The 27,481-nt window shown below is 44.3% G+C and overlaps 1 protein-coding gene across 1 annotated transcript in view; it reads right to left on the reverse strand.

Annotated features, from left to right (window-relative positions):
* The window catches only part of wdr11 (WD repeat domain 11), a 95,914-nt gene that overhangs the window by 35,301 nt on the left and 33,132 nt on the right, over positions 1-27,481 (reverse strand). The window contains exons 10-13 of the mRNA XM_080450204.1: positions 18,268-18,444; positions 8,275-8,359; positions 5,742-5,848; positions 1,155-1,230 (exon numbers count right to left, since the gene is read on the reverse strand). Coding sequence (XP_080306330.1) covers positions 1,155-1,230; positions 5,742-5,848; positions 8,275-8,359; positions 18,268-18,444 — 445 coding nt within the window. The remainder of the gene's footprint in view (positions 1-1,154; positions 1,231-5,741; positions 5,849-8,274; positions 8,360-18,267; positions 18,445-27,481) is intronic.

Raw genomic sequence — 27,481 nt, forward strand, 5'->3', positions numbered from 1 at the left:
TGTCCTCAATTGTACTACACTAAGAGCTTTTATGGCAATCGAATCATTCATTTCTGGTCAAATTATGGCAGCTCACCTCAAAGACTAGGCGCTCTCAACTCAAAGAACTTGAGGTCAAACTGAGTGCATATTCGTGACAACATAAACAACAAAAGGAACCATGACATTTTGAAAGTGACAGTTTTGAAAATGCTGATTTTGAAAAGAGCATTACTCAGCTAATTGAAACCCGGAGGTTAAAGCAGGTTTGTGAGCAAAAGATCGGCGGTTCAAAGCCCCGAGCTGGTTGGGAAAGTTGACTATGCCTAAATGTCCTTGAGCATGGCATTAAACCCTCCAACTGCTCCTGTCAAGCTGGACAGAGTGTACAGGTACAATGTGTGTTACACATTGAGCAGATCCCTGGCATGACAGTGTGTCCCTTCCCTTCCCTACAACTTCACTGGCCAGCTTAAGTGATGATAAAACACGGAGAACTGAAGCTCTACATAAAGGTCATCTACAATTTCCTTTAAACTTCCATCAAGGTTCCTTCATCACACAGCTGGCTTTGTGTCTCCCTGCAGTCTTCTCTTTTCCTCCCCACCTCTCTGTCTTGATCTGTCTGTCTGTCTGTCTTGATCTGTCTGACCGTCTGTCTGTCTGTCTGTCTCATCCCTCATTCTTGTTCCGTTTCTCAGAACAACTCAACCTCATTGACATTTGTCTCTGGTTATCGGCTTACGACAAAGATGGTGTTGTGGAGAAGGGTTCTGCGGTGTGGAGTGAATGGTGTAGTGGTGTGGTGTTTAAGGGCGAATTCAGACTATGGACCCTGAGTACCATTACAGATGAATATAGTGTAATCAGGTACGGGAGAATCATGGCCAATGTGAATGCTGGCCAGTGGGGAGAGGGCAATTGTACTCGGGAACGATTCCAATCAATCGGACCCAGTCTGAATCCGCCCTAAGGGTGCTGGGGTGTTGTTTTGAAGGGTGTTTGGGTGTGGGTGTGGTGTTGAAGAGTGTTTGAGTGTGGTGTTGAAGGGTGTAGTGGAGTGGTGTTTGAGGGAGTCGGAGTGTTGTTTTGAAGGGTGTTTACAGAGTTTAGTGTTGAAGGGTGTAGTGGTGTGGTGTTTAAGGGTGTTGTTTTGAAGGGGTCTTGGAACTCACTTGAGATGAGACACTTTAATCATCTCAATGGCTGGCTCATCGTTCCCTCTCTCCCCTCGGAATGCAAAGCACCTGCCTGAGAGAGACAGAGAGAGAGGAGGAGAAAAAGTTGAAGTTGGGGTAAAGATTGAAGAGAAAAACTAAGAAAATAGACTGGTATATGTAATAGCTTTGTACTGATACTGTAGAGATCGTTTAATTTTAGTGATCAGGCGGTCTTGGTTTAATCTCTCTGCTGGAGCAGGATTGAAGAAACAGCAGTTGGTCTGATCTCTTCTTTATTCATGGGGTTCCACCCACCGCAGACGACATTATGCAAAATGTCAACGAATATTAAACGACCTGCAGGGTGTTTTGCTTTTACGGCACACTTGTAAGGAAGTGCTGATGCACTTGGGAGAGGACACCTCCCGGTGGTCTGTTTAAAATGCATGAGAGGGGAAGCGGACAGGTCCCAAAGGTGATCTAGGGACAACAAAGGCAAAGAGCAAAGAGCAAATTGACCTCCGCCAATTGTCTGGGGACCAGTATGATGTGGAGCATTGTGGCAAAAAAACTCAAAAGAGTTAGTGTTTTGGGTGTGTGTGTGTGCGTGCGTTACGGTATTCAGGCTAATACGGACAGAACATGTCACATCTCCTTTTTAGTTTTCCTCTGACATACACAATGGCCGGTGTCTAGCGTCCTGATTACTGGATGGCCATTAACGTACCCCTAGAGATGATCAGCCGGGGCGACGGGCCGTTGTAATCACAGCGGTGTCTGTCAGACACACGCGTCTCAAGGACATACAGCATAACCGGTAGTAGCAGCGCACACACAGGGATGTGTATGGGTACAGGTAGGAAGGCACGAGCATTCCACACATACACACACAAAATATAAGTTTTGAGAATTGGTATGAAAAAAATAAAAGGTCAGCACTTTACAATTCAGGCATTTAGCAGATGCTCTTTGCCGGAGCAACAATAAATGGCATGAATCCTAGTAAGCAAACGACAGGGTAAATGTCAAATGTAAATAGAGTTCAAAGTAAAACAATTAAATGCTACAAAGTAGCAACTAAGTAAACATCTAACCGAGCATGTGTCTAAACCAGTGGCAAACAGTACTGTATACAGTATGTCTATCGAAATAATACAACCGTGAACCTATTTGAACAAGAAACAGTGAAAAATTGGGAGTGAAGCCTAATTAATACTTAGTTATGTGCCGGTGTCTTGCACAGAAAATAGCAGATCTAGAAGCTTGTAGATTTTCATGCGTGACACCGGCGCCGAACAAAGTATAAATCAGGCATGAGACTGCAAATCCTGACTGCGGGGGAGGGGGGGTGGAGGTCATTCCACACCTTGGGAGGCAGGAGGATGATGCTGCCAGGACTACCCAAACTCAGTTATCTCTCCACGGGTAGTGGCTAAATTTAAAGTCAAGGTCTCCTTTGACAGTATAAGTGTTTTGAACGCACATGAACTTGTTTTAGGAACTCAGGACAATTAGGAGTGTGTGCTATAAAATAGCCAGTAACCAAAGCTAATGATGTGGACTGTTAACTTTGACGACTCTTAGCACAAAGTCGTTAAGGAAGTGGCTCGCCCTTTGAATGAACTGAGGGGAAAGAACATTTACTATCGCTGCCATTTTTTAACCATTACATTGGCTGCCTATTTTATGTAGTCAATGCAAAGTTCATAAGCCACGGCAATATAACACTATGGGCAAAGACAGTTAGGCAGCCATGAGGACAGTGATTGGAGAGGAAACATGGGAGGGTTCTACAATGTAATGTTGGGCAAGGAGCACAGTACAGACATTTTACACACTTTGTAAAAAAGAAAAGAAAAAAGGAAATAAACTGAACAAGTGGTTCGATTGATGGGTAAATTATATTTAAGAGCCTATAAAAGGAGCAAATAAAAATCATGGCATATGGCATTTGCCATATTTTATTCCCAAACTCATTCCCCTTTCCTCGTTCCATTGACTTTTTATAGCTCTCCCCTTTCACATTTTGTCGACGTAGTAACGCCATCCATCTCTTCCCAACTTACTGTCATTTGTCCTCTACTTAACTCTGCCATGTGCCCTCTTTACCCCCACCAGGATCTATGGCCACTGGTGGGGAAATGATTCTATTGGCTCGGCAGGCAGGCTACGTCAACCAAGTCCCCAGACATGATGAGAGCTCATTTTCAAAGTCAGACACCCTTCAGTAATGCCTTTTTACTTTGACTATTTAGTTTGAAGTTGTATTTTGAGGAGATTGGCAACTCCTGTAGAACAAAGAGATTAGATGACTAAAGACAGAGGGAAACAGAGGTAAGGGGATTAACAGAGAGAGTAATGGAGAGAATAGAGAATGATATACTAATCTCACATGGTGGCCTTAAAAAAGGGATTCAATCGTCCGAAGTGTACCACATGATCAGAAAGCTGTGCAGAGATTGGATAGAAAACAAAAAGCCCTGCTTGTGGCCCCAATAGGCTGCACTGCTCCCTACATCCAACCAGAACAAAGTGGTTTGAACTGACAGACATTGGCATCTTTAAAGCCAAAGTTCTCTCTAGTGGGGCTAAAACTTAAGAAGAAATTGTATGGGGGCACATAATATCAAATATTGACTATGACGGAGGCGCTAGAGGAAAGGCTATAAGGTTACCAAACTAAAATTGAGCTATTTTTCTGCAAATCTGACATTTTGGCCTGAGGGTGGCGCTAGAGGCAATGTCAGAGCATCCCTCAAATGGTTAGGGTTCATCCACCACACTCAGGAAGTATATCCGCCAGGTTACATGGCAATCTGGCCTTTAGATTTTGAGATATCTTGTGAGCGAGTGGAAGTTTGGGCCTAAAGGTGGTGCTGGAGGAACGGCTATGGGTCACCAAATTCTCCAGGGAGCACAAAGTAAGAAAGCAGCATTGGGAACCAATGGTTCCTGAGCCATGTGGTCCAAAGGTCAGTAGCCTATCTGCTGTTTCCGTAGCATGAGGCAGCTTGATGTACAAGTACAGCCCCTTGACAGGACACTAGTATATCTATATCAGAGGGACTGACAATCCTTGATGCTTGATGCCGAGTACCAAGCAGGGAAGCATTGGCCGCCTTTTTTATAGTCTTTGGTAGGACTTGGCTGGGGACTGAATCTCTAACCAGAAGGCCACTGAGCTGGTGGAGAGCATGAAGGTGCACAGCCAATTCTATTGCAATCCAGCCAGTTTTGAGACCATGTCGTTTGGGACCAAAGTGTTGGATGGACCGACCGACTAAACGTAGCCAACCTAACCCTGCTGCACTCACATCAAAACGACAACAAGAACGTTGTTCTTCATTTCCATTGGTAGCTGGCAAATTGGTGACAAATAAAAAGTTGAGGATATATAAAACTTAAGCAAACCGAGCGAACACGGCAGACGTGCTTCCCCTTCTTCTGCTGTGAAACATTCCTGAATTGATAAACTATTAAACTAGCTGTTATAAATGTGAAATGTAATCAATATTTTTTTTACAGTGCTACCGACTGCGCCACCGTGCCCCCAGAAATGAATCAATATTGAGCATGGCCTATTTTTCCTGATAAAATATTATCACTTTTTTTGATAGATGCTAAATAGTTGGGCTCATTTAAAAGAGCCTTAAAAAAAAATCACCTTTCAGGTGGCCAAAGGAGGAGGTAGTACCATTTTCCCGTTAGACAGCAGACCCCCCCCCCTGTTCTTGTACATATCTTTTCCCCCCTCTTTTTATTTTTTTGTTGTACATAGTGATATTTTTTTTTGCTGTTTTTTTGTAATGATATTCGAACTGTGGTGCCACTATATATGTATATGAATTGAATACCAAGGCCCTCACTGGAAACAAGTCCGCAAGGACTTTTATGAACGGACCTGTTAGACAAAGTATTTTAAATGTAACTGTGCTGTTTTACATTTTTTGCCTAATAAAATATTCAATCAAAAAAGTTGTACTATGCAGATATACAGTATGTATCACCCCCTAGGTCTTCTCGTTCCTTGTGTCCCTTCTTGTCGAAATGTTTGTGATAGATGCTAAATAATTGTACTATGCAGATACAGTATGTTGCTTACTTGATACACAGTATGTTGCTCACTTGTTCACGTATGTTATATTATTTAGATACCGTTTGCTTGGCCACAAATGCTACTGTAAGAATGTTATTTACAAAATGTTATTTTGTAGATAGCATGTTGTTTAGTCATATGCTAGGTTTGACGTTTACCAGGTTTCCTAGTATCTTTGTAGTACTTAATTGTTTTTCTTTGCACTTTACTTATGTGACCATTTATCCTGTTGTTTGTTGAATAGGGTTCATGCCATTTACCCTGGAAAAGAGCATCTGCTAAATGCCTGAATTGTAAATTAGAGTAGGACCCCTGGAATCTTCACTGAACAGAGAGAATTAAAGTGAGTGAAAGAGGGACAGAAGCGGTACTCACCCAGTGTGTGGGAAGTGTGTGTGTGTGTGTGTGTGTGTGTGTGTGTGTGTGTGTGTGTGTGTGTGTGTGTGTGTGTGTGTGTGTGTGTGTGTGTGTGTGTGTGTGCGAGCGTGCGTGCGTAATCGACTCACCAGTGGGCAGGTCTACGTGCTGCAGTTCATTCCGCACCATGCCCATGTTGTTGGGAGCAGAGGTAGCAAAGGACAAGAAGCTGGTAAGACTCACCCATTCAATCCCCCTGTTGTGCAAGCATGCATGCATGCGCACAAACAAAAAAACAAACACAAACAAACACACACACACTCTTTATTTCAATGAGTAATTCTGCTGCCTACCTCTGAATTCCACTAAAGACTTTACAATGCTTAGCAACTCAAGCCAAGAGAAGTCAACATTCTGGGAGGTGAGCCCAGTATGGGCAGCAAGCATTGCGCCATAATGAGATGCTAAATATACGCATGATTAATTAGTAAATTTCCCCACAAAATGTAGATGAGATGCTAATTATCTGGACCTCCCTTGGTGTGGCTAGGCTGAGGCAGGGGCTGCTACACTGATTTCAATCCTGTGTTCCTCGCTTCCAGCCAAACAAAATATATGGTTATAGAATTTAAGACACCGTTTAGTATGTATATTTGAGCATCGTTCCCGAGTAGGCTGGTGCCCGTGTAGTTAGGAAAATATTCAGAATTGGGTTAGGGTTAGGATTAGGTATTTACAGGTAAGGTTTAGGGGTTATGGTCAGAGTTAGACCTGATTAATACGTAGTTGACATGTAGGCTATTTTTGGTGCGCGACACCTGCACACAACCAAGTATAACTCAGGCTTTAGGATTAGGGTTAAAAATGGCAAAATAAATATCGATGTCCTCACAAGTATAGTAATACAAACGTGTGTGTGTGCGTGTGTGTATGTATTATGCGTGTGCTTGTGTTATTTGCCAGTGCATAGTTTATTTCACAGTTTATGTGTGTGCGTCTTCACCCTGGTGTGCATATTACTTTCATGTGTTTATTTGTTCCGAGTTTTTTAATCGTTTCATTTGAGTAACTTCTGATGTAGCGACATAAATCAAGTCAACAAATCAGAATGCTGAAGACAAGCTAACTGAAGGGTTACACAAGTACCAACACGGGGATGAGATGGGGGCTTATGGAATAAGTAAAAGGCACTGATGTTTTAAGTGACAGCTAACAAGCAGTGTCCATGTGTTAAGTGACAGCTACAGTAACAAGCAGTGTCATGAATGGAGAGGGAACGACCAAGCTCTGCTTTCTGAAGGAAGCAAAGCCAATCCAGGTCTGTGTGTGAATCATATTCTTTGAGCTGTAAATCTTACAGAAAAATAACAAAAATCTCTGGGGAAATAAAGTAAAGATTGATTTTCTGCATACTGTAGCATCTGAACACCATGCACAATCCAACTGCTTCTGGTGGCGGGCAGGTTGACTAAATTGTGCACGAGTGTTGGCATAGCAACACTCTATAATATCACCCCCCCCTCCAACACACACTCACCCCAACACAGCCTAAAGGGAGTCGTGACAACAACCCGCATGATAAACACAGTTTAGCTCAAAATTAAATTCTCTAAAATACACCGTTTATATACTTTTGCAACAGGGGAATCGTATACAGCACCTGTAGATGAAAAATAGCATAATTATATCTGGCTGCATTAAGAGTTGGTCATGATCTCTTGAAAGTTTGTTAAGAGTTTGTGTTTATGGAGAGAAACTTATCTCTTAGGGGGAAAGCCCGGTTCTGCTTGCAGGGATGATGTTCCCTCCCAATCGATCTCTTAGCGGTATAATTGATTCAATCTTGCGGCTAATTAATCACGGTTTAATAGTTTCACTGCTCGTTAGAGGATAATAATTAATGAAGCGAGGCCTGCCCTTTTTGCTGGTGTTTGACCCTTTCATTGTATGGTGCTGCGGGGGGACTACCACTCTGACTTTAACTCTCATCAGGGTTGGCTGCCCCTTAAACTGCAATTAACCTTCACAGCGGTACAGAAGAACAGCAGGGGAATGAGGTTGGTTTGGAGCATGGTTGAACTGGAACAAAGGTAATTGTATGACCCACTCTATTACTGCTTATACTGACTCTATCACCTCCTACATACTTCATCAATACCAATAATAGCAGCAACTCTAATCTTCTAGTAGAACATGGCAGCCCGGTTAAGTAGATGTTCGTGAGAATTTGACCATGCAATTAAAAGGTTCTATCAGAGTGCTTTCATGTTATTGAGCTTTTTCAATAACATGTGTCTTTTCATTCAGATATAACCATTTTATGTACTGTACCATGTGTATGTACTGTATGTAATAAATGTTGTGTAATACCTCACATATATTTTTACAAATGTCAGTAGAAACTATGTCATTTTAAAGGTCTAGTGACTTGCCATTGGTGGAGAGTATTGTTTGGATACACAGACTGACCACTGGGATTTATATAACACAGTTTCAAGGCTTTGATCCCCTAATCCTGGACAGGGCTACTGCTGTGCTCTACAAAGTAAAATCCTCAGTGGTAATTTAACTCTGACAATGTACAAATGGAACCAAATGGACCCGGTTCCATTTGTACACTCCGAGTTAAATTAGCACTCAGGACTTGACAGTGTACCCTCTGAACTATACCAGCACTCTTACTTGACTTCACATGAGTGGACGCTCAGCTCCTTGTGGAGGAGACCACTGGTGAGGTTGTACACCAGCACTGACCCGTTACTGGTCCCTGTGGAGAAAACAGAGCGGGGGGGGGGGGGGGAGAGACACAGACAGAGGGAGAGAGAACACAATACAGTTGCTATTAGAAACCAGCAGTGGTGGAAAAGGTACTCAAATGTTTTACTTAAGTAAAAGTATCAATACTGCAATGTAGAATAACTCAAGTTACAAGTAAAAGTCCGGAATTCAAAATTTACTTGAGTAAAAGTACCAAAGTATTGATATAAAAATGAACTTAAATTACCAAAAGTAAAAGTCCTAAAATGTTTGAAAATGGCAGATCTACAAGTTCACAACTTGTACAGTGTAGATCTGCTATTTTCAAATAGCCTATGTATAAAATAGAGCTGAAGTGGTTAATGTATGTTTTATAATTGCAAAGTAACTAGTAAGTAAGTTTTCAAATAATTGCAGTGGAGTAAAAGTACAATATTAACTCTAACCCTAACCCTCTGAGATGTATGTAGTGGAGTAGAAGTAGAAGCACTGATAATTGGAAATACTCCAGTAAAGTAAAAGTACCTCAAAATTGTACTTAAGTACAGTACTTGAGTAAATGTACTTAGTTACTTTACAGCACTGGAAACCAGTGGTAGTGATGCTGCAGCCTCTCCAGTGGATCAGGTAGACAGCGTTGTCAGTATGACACGCTCTTGTGTTCTCTGTCACAATACAGCAGTTAGAGGCAACGTGTCAACGCCTGTCACTAAGCACACAGGTCTCACGGCTCTGGAACATTACTCAATTACCCCTGGCCTGCCACCGGGAATATATATATCACCCCCCCACCACCATATACCTGTGATTAAATGGAAAGCTTCTGCGACCAGGTGTTACGGTACATGACAAGCTCCAAAAAGCAACCTCTGGGCAATTTTGATGAGGCGAGGACTTTTCACAATTGTTAAAGGGATATTTCACTTTCAAATCAAATAAACATAAAAAATACATATTTTAAAAAATGAAAAAAGTAATGGAAAAATCACGGGCCCCTCACACATTTTATTTTGTATATATATTCTTTAATGCTTATTTTATTTGAAAGTGAAATATCCCTTTAACCGTGTTGAATGTTGTCCATTTCTATAAGAACTGAGCCATCACTGTGGAATGGTGAGAACTTTTCCTCATTATTGTAACGAATCAAACAATAATCATCTCATTAGAACTTCACTCTTTTATGATCTCGTTTTACAACTGAAGCAATAAAAACAATCTATTTACCACAGTAATTAAATCAGCTTTTTCAGCATGAATAGTGCAGAAAAGACTGATGTAATTTAAGTGTTTCATGCTGAAACTACAAAAGCAGGGAAAAAGATTGAGAAACCGGGCTGGGTTAATGGTAGTGAGTCAGTTAACGACAAAGATGTGGACTGGATCCTTGTGAAAATCCTTCATTAACACATGGAGGCGCAACGGGGACAGTAAGCTCTATAATTAGCTTGTGCGATGTTGGGACTGCAGAAAGGGCATCTCAGTCAACACAGGGAACCAGAGAGAAGACCACATGCAGACAAAACATCTGGAGCCAGTGCATAATAATGTGTAGCACAGTCATCTGTGAGAGAGAGAGTCTGTGTGTGTGTGTGTGTGTGTGTGTGTGTGTGTGTGTGTGTGTGTGTGTGTGTGTGTGTGTGTGTGTGTGTGTGTGTGTGCGCCATGCCGTGCACGCCTTAGCATGTGTTTTTTGTGTTGTTTTTTCTCTTTCATTCACCATTTGGCAAGTAGGCAGAGATGGTGAAGCGGGGGTGGTTTGGGGGTGATGACTGCATCCACAGGCATCTGTCCTGCTGTGTTCTTTGTTTGAGGAGAGCAGTGGGTGGGCTTGGTGGAGAAAAAAAACTGATACTAATGTTTCCTGCTTTCTCTTAAACCACCTGCCTGATTTTATACTTCGTCGGTGGCGAAAATAGCGACGCGCTGTGAGCTATTGGAGTTCGGCTATTTTCAAACATATTTTGAATGGACTGATTTGCATTGATTTAATTAATGTTCACCTATAATGATATGCCCAAAATAGGGATGCCAGGTCGAAAGTGGTTAAATTATTTCATATATGCCTTTCTAATGATGCTGCCTACCAACATATCCTTGTCTGACTCATGTTTACAGTACGTGGCTGCAGTACTGTTTAAAATGTGCTTTTAAATTTTCTGTTCTGCTTTTGTAATCTGTACAGCCATCTGCCATTCTAAGGAGAGCTAAACTGTACTGAATTATCCCTGTGAAGCATATTCAATATACATACACTCATACAGTAACACGAATCAGTGTGTAACAATTATTTTCTGCCCAGATTTGCTGGTTCAAAACAAATCAGAGCTCAAATTTACCCTCTGAAGTGTGATGAAGCCAAATAAATTGAACAGACGAGAGAATTTGTCTCAAACTTGCTGGGAGAGAAAACAGTTGATATAATATTTGGCAGATCACTGAAGCGTCCAAATGAGTCTGGATATTTGATAACTGCTGGTTGTATGACCTGCTTGCCCCGACGTCTGCCTTCTTATGAGAAGATTATTGTTTTGTTAGTTAAAAGTCCTTGCTTGTTGCTATTCGAACAAAGCGTTGACAATGTTCTATTTTGTGAACCCATTATACAATGCAGAACAAGCAGGGATGCATTTAAGCTGCTCTATTCAACTGATTAAGGTGAATACTGTTCTCTCTCGGTCCATCCATAAGAGGGGGGCGGGGGGGCTGTGCCTATCAGTTATGGAAGCTGACAGGTCCCACACACAGATTACAGCATTTCAGACAGGGAATCCAGACAACTGCACCCATGGGTGTGCTACGGTCTAAAGACATCAATTTCAACCCCCAGTGCTTTCACAATGTCAACACAGAGCTCGTCCCTGCTTTATTTGCAGGTATTGGGTATGTTAACCCATTAAAACCGAGAAAGCATCTGCGGAATTTTTGATTTTAGCTAAATATATATAGAAACATACGTTTTTTTTTATTGAACTCTTTGGAGTTAGAACAGTGGTTCTCAAAAATAGCAGATATACAAGCTCACAGTGCAACACTTCATACCACGCTGCGAGCGTGTACATCTGCTATTTAAAACAAATATTTTAAGTGTTAAAATGTTGAATCATTTTGAATTTTTAACACAAAATATTTTTTGATGGGGGTCTGCGGCCAAATACATAATTTTGGGGGTCCTTGGCACGAAAACGTTTCAGAAGTACTGACCTGAATCAGGTCGTAATGGGTTAAAAAAAAAAGGGGGAAAGGGGGGGTCCATTCCTCTTGTGTCATATAACTAAGACCCATCCCCAAACTCAAGGAGAATCCCAATGTATGGAGGGACATAGGGCAAGTAAAGAGGGCGATCTCTGTCTGCCCGCTAGCATTCATTATTATTAGACTGGATTCATTGATCAGGGCGATGTGGTGAATCCAGCCCTTGGCCGAAGAGTGGAGAAATAATTTATGCCCAGACGACAGCCGAAGTGCTTAACCAGTTTCCAGGGCTGATAGCAGTTGTGTTGTCTGAGGGAAATATAAAATTATTCCCAGGACTCAATGTCGTTATGCCAGAGTAATAACAGCAGATGTCGATAAATGGTAGCAATCATGTCATCAAAGTCTGACAGTTTCTTAAATCACATTAATGTACCTACGTGTATATGCAGTAGTATGCACACACCCATTACAGTATCTGTGGCCGATGCTTTTAAAGGTTTGACTTGTCAATACCAGTTTTTGGCCCATTCTGATTTTCTAAGAACGATAATTGACAGCATTCACACATTTTTCTAACTTTTCTATAATGGAAAATTAAAATTAAACTTTATGTTCCATTTTTCATAATGACATCTTGATTAGATAAAGTTTTAAGAGAGCTGTATTGCTTTTCAGTTATGAAGTTACATGAATGAAGATGGCAAATGAAACATTTTACCCCATCATTAAACACAACTCATTACTAGGCCCTTGTAATACATTATTATCCTATCAGACAGAAGGTCATTTGGTAAAATGTTCTTAATACTGAAGAAATTGTTTTGTTTTGTTTAAATTACAATAATTATTTAGTTTGGTGTTGGTTAATGTCTGTACTGTTGCTCCCAATATTTGAGGGAGTGGTACATTTTGCTCTAAATACCACATGACTTTGTCGTGTCCTGACGGCTGAACCCCACGCCTGACACAGCCCTGGGTAGGCGACTTAACCTGATTGTGCTGCGTGTGCTTGTAAATACGTGCTTGAATTTTCTGAGACCATCCAGTCGCCAATCATGCAAAGTAGCTGAAAACGGGCGATTCTAATTGGTGGCCGACTGCTAAGTGCATCTCTAACACACACACATGAACACAAAATACAAAAATGTAAGTCTTCCTGTTCTTTTTTATGCCATTCTGACTACAAATTCAAATTCACCAATCTGGTGATGCTGCTAGAATACCTGGGGGCATCTGACCTCCTGCCCCCTTGCATTTGGACCTGCCAACACCAATCTCACAGGAGCAGACGGTTGAAACTTTGCAGTGAGTGGGAGCACTGCAGGCTGTCAAAAAACGCAAACTCCCAGGTCCTGGGATTTAGCTAGCGCTAACCAGAAGGATGCTCACAGCTCCACCTGCCCACACAACTTCTCCAGCTCCACCCATACAGGTTCTCAACCTGCCCACACAACTTCTCCATGTGCACACACACCACTATCTGCTAATAGGGGATGGGAGGGGGGATGGCAGGTTAACCAGGCGGATGCATTTTTTATATTTCGGTTGACATCCAGCACCTACTGCCTTCATGAATAACAGGATATATTTAAGCAATAACCTACTCCAGGCCATGGCATACTGTCGTTATCTCACAGCTACGGACGCTTGCAAGCCTTTGCTTCCATAGAATGGAGGTGAACAGGACGCTGATGCTTCTGATGTGTATGTGTGTCCATGCCCTTAAATTACACCTCAATACACCTTTTAAGGTGGAGTGTTTCCCGGAGCCATTGCTCTATCCACGTCCTGCATAGTTAAGCCTCACTGACATCGAAGTTCATCTCAAATTATGTTGGATTTCACTTGGACTAGTAGCCTATCCACAGAGTGGATAGAACAGAGTAGGCATAGAACCGTACAAAGACATTAGACTTCATAGACATGGTATATGGCTATTTTACCACACCTAAATCAACTAATGAGATTGTGTGATTTGACCAACCCCGTTGTATGTTAATTACCAGCTGGGCCTAAAGATTAGAGGAGTGCGCTTGTTACCGGAAGGTTCCCGGTTAGATTCCCTGGACCGGCAGGAAAAATCTGGGTGGGGAAGTGCATAGCCACCACTTACCCCTTCCCCCAACACCGCTGAAGTGCCCTTGAGCAAGGCACTGAACCCCCTCCTGCTACAGTGGAGCTCTTCAGTGACCAACAGTACGAGACTGCGTTGTACTGGTCAGCTCCCAGGTTTAAATGTGTGGGTGTCTGACTGTGTATGTCTGTATGCACTATGCAGGGTGTTGCTGAAAATGAGCATCTGTGCTCAGCAACTTTCCAGGGTAAATAAAGGACAAAAAAAATAAGCCTCTTATATTGGAAATAAAGCAGCTTTTAGATCATTTGGGCATCATCAGCCACCAGCTGCGACATGTTGCGAGTTTGTAGATCTGCAATTTTCAACGCACGACATGATAAACAACCAAGTATAAATCAGGCAGTACTCCAATGTGATCTTCCTGATGTAATGACCCAGCCACAAGAGCCTACTCAACACCAGCCAACTCTCTCTGGCGGGGTGTTTTAATAACGCAGCAACAGAATGATTAAGCACTTGATAGTGCTTGGATGACTGTGGAGACTAGACAAATGATGTGCACGGAAACCTGATCGGCACGCTTTGGTTTCAGATTCAGAGCGTGGCAGCGTAGGAAGCCAGCAGTGCCGAGTCACCATGGCCCATCTGTGGAATGATAAGCCCTTTACGGCTCAGCGTCCAACACTCGCCCATGCTGACATAGAATGCCACAATCTCTCTGACAACACGAGAAAAATGTCTTGGAAAATTATGCTATGGAGTGCCAGTTGCCCTTTTCTACAGATGCCCTTTCGCTTTTGCGAAATAAACGAAACAAAAGAAAAGTCAGTAATTGACAAATAAGTGAAGAACTGGTAAATACCCCTCAAGGACATTCAGACAGTAATTGGATTCATTATGTCATAATGGGCTCTGAACTTGTAGACCTTCACAATAACTGCAACATACGCTTCCCTATCAGAGGTGAAATACTCATAAATGAGGGGAATAAAAAAAAGAAAAAAGATGACAACTGCAAAAGGTTGGGGGGGGGGGCAGTTGAGGGAATCATTATCCATCTGCTTGTCGGTGGGTCCGCAAGAGAAAATGTGTCTTTGCCGTATGATTAATTTATGTGGACTATGTCAGGAGACTGAGAGTAGCCTATTTTTCAGCTTGACAGCTAAACTGAAGCTAAGCTGCTGAGGGAGGGCAGAGCAGTGTGCTGGAACCCTAAAATGAGGCGCAATCACATAAACTCTGTCAAAAAGGCAAACAAAGACAAAGAGAGAGGCTGAAGCCGAAACGCATACCCATATTCTGCATGCAATTCGGCCTCTAATCTTCCCCATTCATGTTGACACGGTCATAATTTTTACCATTACTGCAGACAAGAGAAGGGAGCAGCTTTTGTGGAAAGAATGATATGCTGATTTAACACTAATAAATTCATTCTACTGTCTGGCTCTCTCTTCATCTACCCACACCTATCAATTTATTTTTCTCTGGTTGTCTTTTCTGTTGCCTTGCAGCTGTCTCTGGAGAATAATAATAGAAGCAGATGTTTCAGAACAAAGTATCTGCCTTTTGCATCATTTTCAGAGATCACAGCTAAACAGGATGGGCTGCCATCATCTCCCTCTCATATCCGCCCCAGGTGTAGAAATTCACAGCTACAATTTCCGCATGCAGACATGATATGCATTTCATTTCAAAAGCCTTAAGTCCTTAAATTCGAGTTTGAAAAGCTGTGCACTGCAGCTTATCAAATAGCCAAACTAGAAGCACACAATGCATCTTGAGCATAATAAGCATGAGCTTGTAGATCGGCTATTTTCCTTCTAAGCAGCAAGCTACTGTATATGCGTCAACTAATTTGATTTACAAATTTACGCACTGGATGGGGGACATCCGCTGCATTTGCTTTGTATTTTCTGTATGACGAAGCATTTGAAAATCTCAAGAGACTATGCCACATGAAACACCTTTGACAGGAAATAATTAATATGACTTTTGTATAATTAATATAAACATTTGGCATCTATTGTTAATTACATCTCCATTAAGACCACGGATATACTGTACATGGACATATTTTAAATTTCATGACATCTTTAAATGGAACGGAACCTTAATTAAAAATATCATTAGTAACACCTGTGTTTACCCTACTATTTTTTTATGGCTGCTGTGAAAAGGGTCTATTCTATGGCAGTGTCAACATTAATTAAGTTACATCTGGCAGAGCCTCTCGAGACTGTTGACTCACACAATTTTCAAATGCTTCCAGCACATAGTCCGCAGTCGTGTAATTTTGTCCTGCTGTAAATCAAATTAGTAGATGCATATATAGCTTGCTGCTTAGCAGAAATGGAAATGTAAAAACTATATTGTAAAGATATTGTTTAACTATATTTTCACAAACTAAAATGACAAACAGCTTCCGTTTGCGGCTTTCAGGATGCGTAGTTACAGAATGCCAGATGAAACACCTTTGACAGGAAATAATTAATCTGACTTTTGACATAAAAATACACATTCGGCATCTATTGTTAATTATATCTCCATTAAATTAACTGCCAGAGGTATTTTCATATTTTTTTAGCCAGTGCCAGAGTTTTTCATTGAAAAAAATAAAGTACTCAGGAGCCGAGATACAGAATTTTTAAGTTTTAAGTTAACAAGGAAGTGGATAGGAGTCTAGATCTTTGAACAATCATATCTCCTTGGTCTTTGGGTAAAAAAAAAAAAAAGCAATTCTTTTTTTTTTCCACTTCACGTAGAGCTACGCGATTGGCACGTGGCGGCTTTAAATAGGTTCGCGTAGATCTACGTGATTGGCAGTGAATCAGTTAAGACCACGGATATACATGGACAAACATATTTTTAATTTCATGACATCTTTAAACGGAACCTTAATTAAAAATATCATTAGTAACACCTGTGTTTACCCTACTATTTTTTGTTATGGCTGCCATCTATTCTATGGTAGTGTTAATTAAGTTACATCTGGCAGAGCCCTTGAGACAGACTGTTGACTCACACAATTTTCAAATGCTTCCAGCATACAGTCCGTTTCGTCTTTGCAGTCGTGTAATTTTGTCCTGCTGTAAATCAAATTAGTAGATGCATAGCTTGCTGCTTAGCAGAAATGGAAATGGAAAAACTATATTGTAAAGATATTGTTTAACTATATTTTCACAAACTAAAATGACAAACAGCTTCCGTTTGTGGCTTTCAGGATGCGTAGTTACAGACCCTAATAGCATGCTTAGATTGGCTTGAGAGACTACATCTGGCACAACAACAACCAAGACCTGGTAAAAGCTCCACATAAAAACAATATATATTTCAGGAACTTTAACTTTACTTATTACTGGGTGGTTCTGACTGGACTTTTGTGTACTCTTAGTGATGCAAAAGAAATTGATTTGAAAATTGAAATTGACAAGAATGAATCAGCACATCTCATCATGATTGTGTTGCTTTTCTGAAGTAAAGGCCTGCTTGTCTCAGTAGCCCTCCCCCCATCCCTTGTTTTGTGGCTGACCAATTGACATTGACATGGTCATGCTCTGCTGCTGCTCAAATAAAGTGTTGGCCGTGTCTCACCGCAGATGCAAAACAATATGCTGTCAGTGTCAAACAAGCATGGCTTAATTAATTAGATGTGTCCCAATCAATTTATTATTATTATTTGGACCTACACATCTTAAATTACGTTATGCAACAAAGTCCCATAAATCAGAACAGACAAGCCAATTATGATGGTCGCAATCATTTTTGATGATGGTATAACACTATAGAGAGAGAGAAGCCTTTCACAAAATATATAATAAATAGATCGCTCACATATCTATAAGAACCATATGCAGGTGAGAGTGCAATAGCCTTCTCTTTGCATTATGATAAATACGTACAGATGCAGTACCAGGTGTTCTACTTATTTTTCACCTCAAAGTTTCAAACTTTTCCGGCTCTAATTTCATGACTAGCTTTAAAGATACAGGTAAATATTCAGTAAGGTGCAGTTAGTGTGTGTGCGCTCGTGCGCGTGCGTGCGTGTGTGTGCGTTGGTGCAAACCATTGTGCAACTGGGCTACAGGTGTAAGCCTTTCATTTTTATTTGGCAGCCTGGGTCATGTTCATAAACTGGTTGTGAGGGGCCTCCAGACAGCTGGTCAATCTAAAAGGTCCAGACAAGCAACCGTCAGACGCGAGTACAATGGGTGTCATTGTTTATTACGGCTGCAGCCACAGTCAATAGGACGCGTCAAAACCGGTCGATGCATCTTTCAGAGCTTCCCTTCTAGTTTGGAGCATCGACGTGTGCCACAGACCATTCAAAATGAGTTGGAGCAACACAGAAAGGTAACCACTACTACGCTCTCCCCATCACGGTGAAATAACACAGATTACAAGTCCGTAAATACACAACATAACAATTTAAAAAAGACAAAAAAAACATTAGGGCTGCGTTCGCTTCCCGCGTTCGCGCGTCTTACTTGTATAGTGTGCTATAAATATTACCGTGTCTGTGTGTGACGTCCTGGTTGCCAATCAGGTACTTCAGTAACTGACTGTCCCTCAATATCAAATAGCGCATCAGTGTGTGTGTGTGTGTGCGTGTGTGTGTGTGTATGCGTGTGGCCAGCACTACTCACCTATAGCCAGCAAGGGCTGGTAGTGGTTGATGTTCTTGGTGGTGAGTGGTGGACACATGCGGATGGCGAACGGTGGCAGAGGCAGACCAGAGAGCAGGCCAGTCAGGAGGAACTTCAACTGGACCTCCTGTTGGTTGGATGATGGAGGAGGAACTTCACCTCCCATCAGGGTCTGTCCTGGAGATCCACACACAAGAACAATATTAATGTTCTGTCCTGGAGATCCACACACAACATCAGTATTCATATTCTGTCCCAGAGATCCACACACAACATCAATGTTAATGTTCTGTCCCGGAGATCCACACACACAACATCAATGTTAATGTTCTGTCCCGGAGATTCACACACAACATCAATGTTAATGTTCTGTCCCGGAGATGCACACACAACATCAATGTTAATGTCAACAAAATAGCTTATTTAGTTTGTGCCAATTACATTTTATACACCATTTTTAAGTGACACCTTAAGATTACATTTAAAATGTTATAGTTTTAAGAGCCAAAAAGCTGATGCAATAAAACTCAATCGTTTTCATGGATTGGATTCCTAGTAATGAAAAGAAATATTATGTACAGTATATATTTTTTTCCAAGTGAAGAAAACGCTGCAGACTCATGGCCACGATGCAGAATAATTTAATGATAACCAACATTTCGACCTGGAATGGTCTTCTTCAGGGACAATCCCTCACTTTTAGTTCAGCAGCACCTCAGCAATACTGGTGTGCGACTGTGCGCCCTTCTCCTGTTTGTTTGCCTGTATCTTTTTTTTTAAACACTTTATCATCAACAAGGAACATGATATGACTCATAGCCATCATGTCATCATAGCCTTTGGGACTTTGGCTTTGGGATTCGGTGAGTTAAGGTTACCATCCCTGGTTTGGAGGTGCCGGTGAAACTGTGATATTTTAACCTATTTTCCAACTTCATACCAAAAATGTTAAGGTATTGACATGGTCCTATGGTAAAAAAAAAAAAGGGAAAAATGGTGCTAAAATAATATTCCACTGTGAATAGTTTACATCTGATATTTCCACAGCCTGTACTGAATTTCAAATCCATAAACACAGATCCACGCTCCTGATTGGCAGTAGTGCCAGGCGACAAAGCGCATGCTTCCGGGTTTTCAGTTGGAAATTCGGCAGTCCTGATTTAATGGCGGAATATATAAAACGGAAGCCCGACACAGGCATCAGTACAAGGGCCTTCACCAGAGGGGATTGTGAGGTGCAGTCTAGACGCACAGCCTTTGCGCAAAATTCCTTTTCAGTTCAAGGAAGCGCAATTTGGAACAATCTACCCACTAACACAAGAGAGTGTCCATCCTTATAATGAATTTCAGATGGCCCTCTTGTCAAAGCAGGGCCATGATTACACAGGGACAAAAGAACCAGAGAGAGTTTGACCTTACTCTCCATTTACAGTATATGGTCCAAAACAAAAGTGTACTACAACCTGAGAGTCTCTGAAAATATCCTTTTAAATAGCCTTGACGTTGGGGGAAAAAAGCAAATAATACCCCAATTCCACCGGCCCCTCAAACCAGGGATCGTAAACTGAATACCGAAGCCAGAGTCAACCACTGCTTACAATACAAAGGGAAATTAAAATGTTTGCTACACAGCAGAAAACCCATCAGATAACATTACACCTATACATCTACTTTAATCTATCCATTTAGCTGATGGTCTTATTGAAGGGGAAACTTTACAATAATGGGAGATAGTAGGAGTGATTCCCATCTAGATGTGCCCATTTCATTTCAACAGTGTCCTGAAATGGCTCCTGGCACACATCTAAATTATGTGCTGACTCCAAATGAAGCTCATTAGCTTTGCTTTACCAATACGACTCTGAACTTGGCTTTACCAACCTGATCCAAAGTTATTGCATTTGATTAAATTGGAGAAGCTTAATTTGACCGCAGCAGCAGCTGGCAGAAAAAGGGCAATATTATGTTCATTTCATTAAGCTATGGCCTATTAAGTTTTTATTGTAATGTTTTGACGGCGAGTTGAGGCAGAGGCTAAAGACTGATGCCTGATTCAGGGTTTCGGTTATTGGCAATGTACCTGTTGATTCAACATGACAATGGCAGATCAAATTACATTTAAGACCACTAAAACTGCATATATACTGTATAAGACCTTTTAAAACTTTTTAAGTACCGGTGAACATTGTAATCTATTGCTAAGGAGTGGTTTCTGATGTCTGTGCTCAACGGAAATCAGACACCCTCCTCCGTAATTAGACAAATGATACATTTCAACCTCGCAATTATCTCATTAGAGGCTTTGAACGTCTAACTTGGTATTGATTAAAAATCCATTGGGTTTTCACTCCATGCAATGTGATAGCATGTTAGCAATACAATAATGCACAGTATATATCTGCTCCTATGCTCGTGCACCTTTATATCTCATCTCAGGTACCATGTGTAAATATGTAGTAGATAATGTATTCGTTTTTTCTTGTGTGATCTCCTTTACCCCCTCCCTCTCTTCTTCTTCCCTTTCTTTCTTCTATGGAAATAACGATACGATGGGAACTATGCACGAAAACGAATTTCACCCATTTCTTTACTTCTGTAAACCTGTGATGTGACAATAAAGCAGATTCTGATTCTGAATACTCATTACATTGGAGAGATTATGGTCACCTGAATAAGTATTATTATGGTTTGTGAAATAACACGATAGGAATATAAAATGGCTACTATAAGAGGCATAGTCATAAATAGGTAGACATTGCCTAAGGCTGACATTTTACAAATAATTGCGATCAACGGTTTGTTTTTAGCATTGAACATATATTAGGGATGGCCAACCGATAACCGTTAAGAAATCGGCAACCGGTTAATACTAACGATTAAAATTAATCGTAAAAAAAAAACAAAGGCCCAAAGTGTTTTAAATTTGTTTTTGGGCCAAGTCTACACCTGCAACCACACTTGGCTTCCACTTTATTCTTCTTCTTCCTTGTCTTTGTATTGGTATTGTTTGTGTTGGAGCGCCTCAGTGCGGCTGCAGAGTTCATGTGCAACCTCTTCCAGAGAGAGATAGAGACACTAGAAACTCTGCTGGAGACACAAAACAAACTGTGTAGACTTGGCCCTTCAAAATAAAATGTATTTTGGCCCTTATTTTTTAAATTTTTCCTTAACGGTTATCGATTAATTAATCGGTAAGGCCTAACGGTAACCGGTTAATAAAATGTCTCCATTTGGCCACCCCTAACATATATATAACAATAAAATGTCTGTTTGGCTTTTAGCCTTCGTAAACAAAACGTGCACAAGGACAAATCCTATATTAGAATTGGCTAATGTCTTTATGTTTTATAACTGCATAGCATGCCTTCTCTCTCTCTCTCCAACCATGGTGCTGTCAGTGTGACTGACAGGTGATGAGATTAGGAATGTCAGCCGACTGATACTACTTATTAGGATCACTGAGAATGGAGGGCAAAGAATATGGTGAAGGGACTTCTGAGGGAAAATAAGTTGAACCTCATAAATGAAGAGCTGAAAGAGATGCTTGATTTCTACTCGGGTAAAATGAAAATAATGCTTTGAAATGTACACTACAGGATATTTTATGTTCACACTGTTCGTTAGACTTGTAAGACTTAATTATTACCGTATATCAAGGGGACTTCCAAATTAATTTGTGCTAACTGAATTTCAGATGTCCCTCTTGTCAAAGCAGGGCCATGATTACTCAGGGACATAAGAACAAGAGAGTTTTGTTGCATTGCTTCTCTCGTTGTTCACTATGGGAAACAGCGCCCTCCGGCGATGATACAGAAGCTTCACATTCACTCCCTCAGGGCCGAAACCCTTTTTGGCCCGATGGGCCTTTCGTCGCTTCCCAGCAGCCTCCTCGCCCGAGGGCATATGAGGAGCAGGAACGCGGAAGTCATCCTCTTTGTTCCTTCTGCCAAGCGTGTGAAGGAGCTCCACACTCTGAGAATCGAGGTTGCGGGTTTCTACAAGCTCAATAGCGACGGGTTGGATCCCAGTCCACTGAGTTCCCCAACCTTTCTCCCTCTAACTACTATTTTCCCGGCGTGGAAAACTCCGCTAACTTTGTTAGCTCTTCAATCTCCATGGATCGACGGGACCGTCCAGCCGTCGCCGATCGCCGACAGCTGGAGACCAGCATGGACCTTCCCCCGCGGCGTTGCGGCTCCCGTTCTTGCTCCCAGCCTCTCGAGGAATGGGACCAGCATGACCACTGCGTTAGCTGCCTGGGGCTCGCACACGCTGAGGACGCCGTCTACGGCGACCCGAGATGCTACGAGTGTGCAGGCTTGCACACCTCCGAGCTTAGGGAAAGGTTCAACAGGGCCCAGAGGCTCTTCCTACCACCACGAGCCATGTTCGAGAGCTGCGAGGACGAGTACGACGGAGACCGCCGCTACTATTCCTCTCGACGATCGGCGGACCGCGGGCCAGCTAGCCTAGCCTCCGTATGGGAAGAACGTCGGCGGCCCCGAGCGTCAGCAGCAGCCGGCTCTGCACGAGCTCTGGAACCTCCGAGGTCTACTCTGCACCCCCGCTCACGCTCTCCTACATCCAGGGCACCCTACGAGGGCAGCGAGCCCCACGTGGATCCCCCTCTCTCCCCACATGATGGCCGCTGCAGCAGCGCAGAGCATCGAGCGGCTCTCCGCTACTACTCCCCGCCGGTGAGTGTTGATGGCGATGCCGATAACGGGGCCATCACCTCTTACCATGACGATATTGACGAATTCCAAGTCGTCGATGAAGTCCAGGGGGACGGGGAGGTCGTCCTCCACGACGCTGACGCCACGGATGACCGTGGCCCCCCAGTTCTCGGCCCACCTGAAGCGAGGACCCTTCTCCCTGTTACGATGCCTGCGGTGGCGGCTGCGGCTCAGCCTGGCAGCATTCTCCCACCAGCCGAAAAAGGTGAGACCACTTTACTGGAGCTCTACAAAACAGCTACCATTAGATGCGGTCTTAAATGGCCGGCTGACGACACCGAGGAGCCCCCCGCCAACCCGTCGGTTGGCGGGGGGCGACTCGGTGGAAGAAACCGAGTGGAAGAAAAGGTTGCCACTCGGTGGAAGAAAAGGTTGCCAAGAAATCAAAGCTTCCCCTGGCTATGGGTTTCAACGCAGCTCTCTCATCGTCGTGGGATTCCCCTTTAACCCCCGACTCTGATCCTAAAAGGCTATGTTTTAACATCGATTGTGCGGGTGCGAGCGAGCTCGGTCTCCTGGCCCTTCCCCCCATGGATCGCACCCTAGCCCTCTCACTCGCCCTTAGCATACCGAAAAACCAGAAGCTCCCCTTCTCCACGGTTAAGGATCCTCCGCTTCTGACCAACGAGAAGGACGTGTCTGGCTCTGCAGCCACCAGAGTTCTCCACAAAGCTTTTACCTCCGGAGCTAGAGCCCTCAACGCCACAGCGCTGCTGCAGGGGTCCCTGAAAGTACTCCTGAGCGAGGCAGGAGACACCGCCACACCTCAGCAGCTAGCAGAGATGAGGCGCATCACACAGGAGCTTATCCTGCTTAACAAATACTCCACAGAGTGGACTGGCAGGGGAATCGGACTGTGTGTTACTCATGAGAGAGCGCGGTGGCTCGACCACGTCAACTTCAAGGGTCCTTAGGACAAAAAGAATCTCCAGAACCTAAAAGTAACTCCAGGTAATCTTTTCAAGGGGGGCATGAGCTACCTGCAGGACAGCGCCGCAGTGCGTAAAGCTCAAGACGAGGCTGCCTTGTCCTGCATCCAGGTTCCGACCAGGTCTCTTCCCCCCAAACCCCAGAACCGTCCTCCGCGGCCGGAGAGAGGCAGACCACCGACCCGACAGGACGCTCCGTCTCGCCAGACCCATTCCTTCTCCGCCCCGCCCGCCGCCAGAAGCGAACAGCGGGACCGGAGAGAGGACGACCGTCCTCGCCCTCCACCCAGCAAGCCTAACCAGAGAGGCGGTTACAGAGGTCGCACGTCCAAGCGTGGGGGGTCAACTAGGTGACACCATCACTCCCTGCCAGACGTGCAGGGAGGCTCTCTCCCCCGGTTCCCTCTCCCCTCAGAAGGGGGATCTGCATCGGGTTCTAGTGGCCGCGGGCCTCAGTACCAGGACGACGAGGAAGAGGAGGAGACCTTCATCGGAGTCAGTGGCGACAGTGAACTGCGCTACGAGCCCCGAGTTCAGAGACACACACACACATGTCACAGTAGCAAATTACGTGAATGTGCATGCACAATTGAATACACATGTTGTCCTAGAGAATTACTTAAATGTGTATGCGCCGTTAAATGTGAATGTGTCCCGTGCTTTTGTTGCAAATGTTTCTTACTTGACGAAAAATGCTGTAATAAACAACCAAAAACTTCTGCAAACAAAGGTACCCAAAATGAGCCAACGACCACTACGGACCCCCCCGCGGGGGTCCATGGTGGTCGTTGGACAGAGAAAAGGCGTTATGGCGGGCCAAAACCGTCATTTCCTACAAGGGTCACGCCAAAATTTTCCTTGGTCCATGAAAGAAAGTCACAAGGTAAATATAAGCCAAATTGCTGTAAGGAAGGTGGGTGTAGCCAAAATGGCCGCCCCCACTGCACAACACGTGTTGCCAATAAAGATGGCCGCTGCTGCTCGCAGACACGTGTTGCCGGCAACAATGGCGGCGCCCACGTGCGTGGCCAGTATTTCCAAAATGGCCGCGTACATGGGCCCGGAAGTAACACCAAGCACGGTTGTCAGGACAACGAGTGGCGCCAAGATGGCGGCTCATGTACGCTCGAATACAATAACAACCCCCCCAAATCCGTTGTCATTGCACATCGAGCAATGGAAAAAATGCAACCCCAACCCCTGGGTGCTTCGTACGATAGCAAAGGGTTACAGTCTGCAATTTTCCACCAAACCACCCATGTCCAACAAAGTACTGTTGTCACAAGCGAGTGGTCAAGCGGCGGTGACGTTACGAGAGGAGATCTCCTCTCTATTACGCAAGAATGCCGTAAGGGAAGTGCTACCAGGAGAAAGCCGTCTCGGTTTCTACTCGAGATACTTCCTGGTCAAGAAGAAAGGGGGTGGATTACGTCCCATAATGGATCTCAGAGCTCTCAACAGGTATTTGAAAACTTTTCAGTTCAAAATGTTGACGGCAGCAGCGTTACTACGCTCAGTCCGCCAGGGCGACTGGTGGAGCTCAATAGATCTCAAGGACGCATATTTCCACATCCCTATTTACCCACCGCACAGAAAATTCCTGCGGTTCGAATTCGAGGGTCGGGTGTACGAGTACCTGGTCCTCCCGTTCGGGATGTCCCTGAGTCCCAGGGTGTTCGTGAAATGCACTCAGGCAGCGATAGCTCCTCTGAGGCAGAGTGGCGTTCGCATAGCGAGTTACATAGACGATTGGCTTCTGACGGCGGATTCGCGTCAGGAAGCATGTCATCACACCAGTCTGGTGGTGTCGCACCTGACCTCCCTGGGGTTCACGCTAAACTTTGAGAAGTGCGTGCTCACACCGTCCCGTTGCGCTACTTTTATAGGTATAGCACTGGACTCGGTCGCTCTCAGGGCGCGTTTGTCTCAGGAGAGGATAGATTCCTTCCTGAAGTGTCTGGCATTGTTTCAACTGGGACGCAGGGTCCAGTACAAAATCTGCATGAGGGCAGCGGGACTCATGGCCTCGGCCATTTCCTTAGTGCGTCTGGGCAGACTACACATGCGGCCGTTTCAGAGATGGGTGGGCTCCCTCAGGATCCCGGCCACTCAGGGTTTTCGTCACGTGACAGTGTCCGCGGCGTGCATGCAATCCCTTCAACAGTGGAAAGTAGCTTCTTTCCTGTCGGAGGGCGTCCCGATGGGGAGGATCATCTCGAGGAAGATGATCACCACAGATGCCAGCCTGACAGGCTGGGGCGCAACATTCGAGGGCCGGATGGCCAGGGGTCTATGGGACCGCAGTATGAGGAAAGCACACATCAACTACTTGGAGCTGATGGCAGTCTTTCTGGCAGTAAAACATTTCAGGTCCCACATCGGTGGTTGTCACGTTCTGGTCAGGACAGACAATACCACGACCATGGCCTACATCAACAAGCAGGGAGGTCTGAAGTCTCCTACCTTAGATGGTCTGGCTCGGAGGCTGATACTGTGGTGCAACTTGCACCTGAAATCAATCAGCGCCTCTCATGTGCCTGGACTTCTGAACAGGGGAGCCGATCTTCTGTCCAGAGGCAGGACTCATTATTCGGACTGGTCTCTGCACCCCGGGGTCGCGGCCCAGATTTGGACCAGGTTCGGTCGGCCCCAGGTGGACCTCTTTGCCTCGGAGGAGAACGCAAAGTGCTCGCTGTTTTTCTCAATGAAAGGACAGGCTCCGCTGGGTTTGGACGCCCTGGCACACGAGTGGCCGGGGGGGCTACTTTATGCGTTCCCTCCGCTGGAGCTGATCCACCCCACTCTGGAACGGATCAGGCTCCGGGACCTGACGGTGCTGCTGGTGGCCCCAGCATGGGGCACGTGGAGGTCGGAGATAGCTCCCCTCCTATACGAGCGGCCTTGGCCCCTCCCGTTGCGAGAGGACCTGCTGCAGCAGGCGGGGGGCGAACTTCATCATCCCAGACCCGCAGACCTAGCTCTGTGGGTCTGGCCCGTGAGAGGGCGAACTTGACTGCGACTGGACTTCCACCTAGGGTGGTAGCTACTATTCAGGCCGCTAGGGCACACTCCACTAGGTCTCTCTATGGAGCTAAGTGGGGCGTGTTCGAGGAGTGGTGTATGGAACAGTCCCTGGTTGTGGTCCCGTTCCAGGCGTCGGCCGCAGATATCATGACCTTCCTACAGGATAGGTTGGATCTTGGGAACGCTTTCTCCACGGTTAAAGTGTGGCCATTTCGGCCAACCATGTTGGTTTCCCCGATGGAAAAACCGCGGGGAAACAACCACTTGTGGGTCAGTTCATGAAGGGCGCGTTGCGTGAACGCCCTGTCTCAAGGTCTTTGTTTCCCACGTGGGACTTGGTCCTGGTGCTAGACTCACTCTCTCGTCCTCCTTTTGAACCTTTTGAGACGGTGGAACTGAAGTTCCTCGCGCTCAAGACAGTACTCTTGGTTGCGCTGACAACAGCGAAACGGGTGAGCGATATACATGCCCTCTCGGTGGTTCCGGAGTGCATGAGGTTTGCGGGTGATGGTAGTAGGGTTGTTC

The sequence above is a fragment of the Gymnoscopelus braueri genome, assembly GCF_963280865.1.
Source record: "Gymnoscopelus braueri genome assembly, chromosome: 14".
Lineage (NCBI taxonomy): Eukaryota > Metazoa > Chordata > Actinopteri > Myctophiformes > Myctophidae > Gymnoscopelus > Gymnoscopelus braueri.